Source organism: Chelon labrosus (genome assembly GCF_963514085.1).
Source record: "Chelon labrosus genome assembly, contig: SCAFFOLD_260, whole genome shotgun sequence".
In the NCBI taxonomy this organism is placed as follows: domain Eukaryota; kingdom Metazoa; phylum Chordata; class Actinopteri; order Mugiliformes; family Mugilidae; genus Chelon; species Chelon labrosus.
This window is the reverse complement of record NW_028181685.1, coordinates 17,830-20,446: the sequence shown is the minus strand read 5'-3', so window position 1 is coordinate 20,446 and position 2,617 is coordinate 17,830. Positions and strand designations below refer to the sequence as shown.

The 2,617-nt window shown below is 39.5% G+C and overlaps 1 protein-coding gene across 1 annotated transcript; it reads left to right on the top strand.

The window, feature by feature from the left end:
- Positions 1-497: 497 nt before the first annotated feature.
- On the top strand, positions 498-1,077 carry LOC311509796 (helix-loop-helix protein 2-like; the record flags this gene model as incomplete). The annotated part of the gene is made up of 1 exon (XM_084575232.1): positions 498-1,077. The coding sequence occupies one exon, from the start codon at positions 498-500 to the stop codon at positions 867-869; it is 372 nt and encodes a 123-aa protein (XP_084431358.1). The 3' UTR covers positions 870-1,077.
- Between the last annotated feature and the right edge of the window lie 1,540 nt (positions 1,078-2,617).

Here is a 2,617-nt window from a genome sequence, read left to right as displayed (position 1 = left end):
TCTTCAAAAGTGACTCAAAATTATTATTTTTTAAAAAAGATCAGACTTTAAAATTAAAATGAATAAGACAAAAGTAAAAATAAAAAATGGCACTTGATATTTGTAATTTGGCTTCCTTTTTAAGGCCCCTGGCTTTAATAAATTAACCATTGCGCGTATTTGGAGACATTCATTATTTATGGAGTTTAATGTTATTATGCAACGAACGTGGACTGCTTTTGGATTTATGGTGGTGGTGGTGGTGAAGGGGGGGAGTCCAAGCTGGCACCCAAACAAGCACCCGCTGTGGGATTTCTCATGGTGGGGCCTCAGGGTGCAGAAAAACACTAAAAGCAATAATTACATTTAACTGACGATTCAGATTCTGGCTCAGAGGAGACTAGTTTGAAATTTAAGACGTTCAAAATATGATGTTTCAACTTGCACGGTGTTTATTTATTGTGTTTATTTCCTTAAGGTTTCTAAGGAGGAGTGTCTGCCAACACCGGAGAATAAAAATGATGCTGAGCCCGGACCAGGCTGAGGCGGACCTCTCCTGGACTCAGTCCGACCCGGAGTCGCTGCTGAACGGCCTAAAGTCGGCGGGCTGCACCTCGGACGAGCCGACGGAGGGCGAGGAAAGGGCTAAGTGTAAAGCCGACCAGCCCCTGAGCAGGGAGGAGAAGAGGAGGAGGCGAAGGGCCACGGCCAAGTACCGCTCGGCCCACGCCACCAGAGAGAGGATCCGGGTGGAGGCGTTCAACGTGGCCTTCGCGGAGCTGAGGAAATTACTCCCCACCTTGCCCCCTGACAAGAAACTCTCCAAGATCGAGATCCTCAGACTGGCTATTTGCTACATCTCCTATCTCAATCACGTGTTGGACGTCTAAAAGTGACCCACACACAAGATAGGAAGAGAGAGAAATGGTATGACTTGGGGTGGGAGATTGGACTTTCATGCGCAATGCTGGGCGTCAATTTGGTATGGCAAGGTTCAGGGTGTGGACTGATGGAGGAGATTTTAAAAGCAGGTGCGCAGCCCTTTAAAAAGCCTCGGTACTTTAATTTGGTGGGTGAATACTGGCTATTTCTAAATTTATGGGGCAAAGAATAAATAAAAAAAATCATCCAAACCTAATTGGCTGAGTTTGCGCTCAGCACCCGTGCGCTCCTGTGGCTTCAGAGACTAAATCCTTTAGGTTAGAATTAAAATAACCAGCTAAATAAATCCTCCACTGCCGAATTAAACGTCCCTGTCCCCGGATGCTGGGACTTTGCCATACCTTACGTTTGACTGAGTTGACCCCCCCACCCTCCACCCCCCATCCTCAGCGTGAATCCAGAGCTGGTTATTAGAGTGGCAGCGCGGTGCTAAGTTGCGGAGAACTGAACGAAAGCCTCAACTTTAAGTCCAGACCGCTCACCAGAGCAACAAGCAACAAGCGCAGAGTCGTTTGAGCTGTTGGATGCAATAATGAGAATTATTTTCCAGTGCCGTGGGGGGAGGGAGGGAGGACGGGCTGTGTAAGAGCCCCGCAGGCATTCACGTTTCCTTCCCAAAAACTGATGTAGAGGAGGGATGGAAGAAAGAAAAAATAAAATGTGGGGCAGAAGAATCAGAGAAACTTCAGTTCGGGTTGTCACGTTTAATTGAAGCATCAAAAAAATAAATGGCATGAATTAACCCTCATATTTAAATACTCTTAAACAGAGCCCTCCCCTCATTTATTTTTTCTTCAACAATACAAACCCTCTGGGCATTTTATTTTCAAGCTCATAATGAAATAAAAAAAAAAAGGATGTAAACGAAATAGCTGCTTTAGACTTTAGTTTAGATGATGTTTTCCGTAAAGGAAGAAAAAAAAAAAAGATTCAATGCGTAAGTGCCACTTATGACATATAAAATTGTGACCTTAATCATTTTTTTTCTTTAAAATAAAAGGTGTATTGAATTATTTATTTAATTGTGTTAATATTTAAGGCTAATTTATTCATGTTGATATCATAGGCTGGCGTCTCTTTTTTTTTTGTTTGTATAAATGTATATTGTTTGTTGCTTCTATATTTTAGGCTGTGAAATTGAACTTGGAAAGTGATGGTGTTCAACTCTTCTTTTTTTTTTTAATTCTTATTATTTATTTAGTTTTTTTAAAAACGGCACTTTCTGTTTAATCCATAGCATAATTTATTCGTTTGGATGTGTGCTCGATGTTTGTCATTCTTCTTTGTTTTGCTTTTAATGTCTATTGTCTATCAATAGCAACGACAAGCACTTCAACGTGGGGTCCGGTGGCCCCCATAAATGTTTGTTTCCCTAAACTGTTGTGTTAAGAGGTCGCTCGATGAAAAATAATTGAGCTGCAAAAAAAAAAAAAAAAAAAAAAAATCAATTTAAAAAAAAAAAAAAAAAAATACCACGAAGAGTTTTTGCTGTGACCAAAAAAAAATAATAATTATTATTTCGAAAAATAGTCTGAATTTATTACCTTCAGTGTGTTGATGTTATATTATTTATTTTGTTTTTAATTAATTGGGTTATTTTATTTTATTTTTTTTCTCTGCTTTGTATTACGAAAAATTCAAGAAGTAATTTTATAGTGAAAGAAGGTTAAAAAAAACAAAAACAAAACACACATAT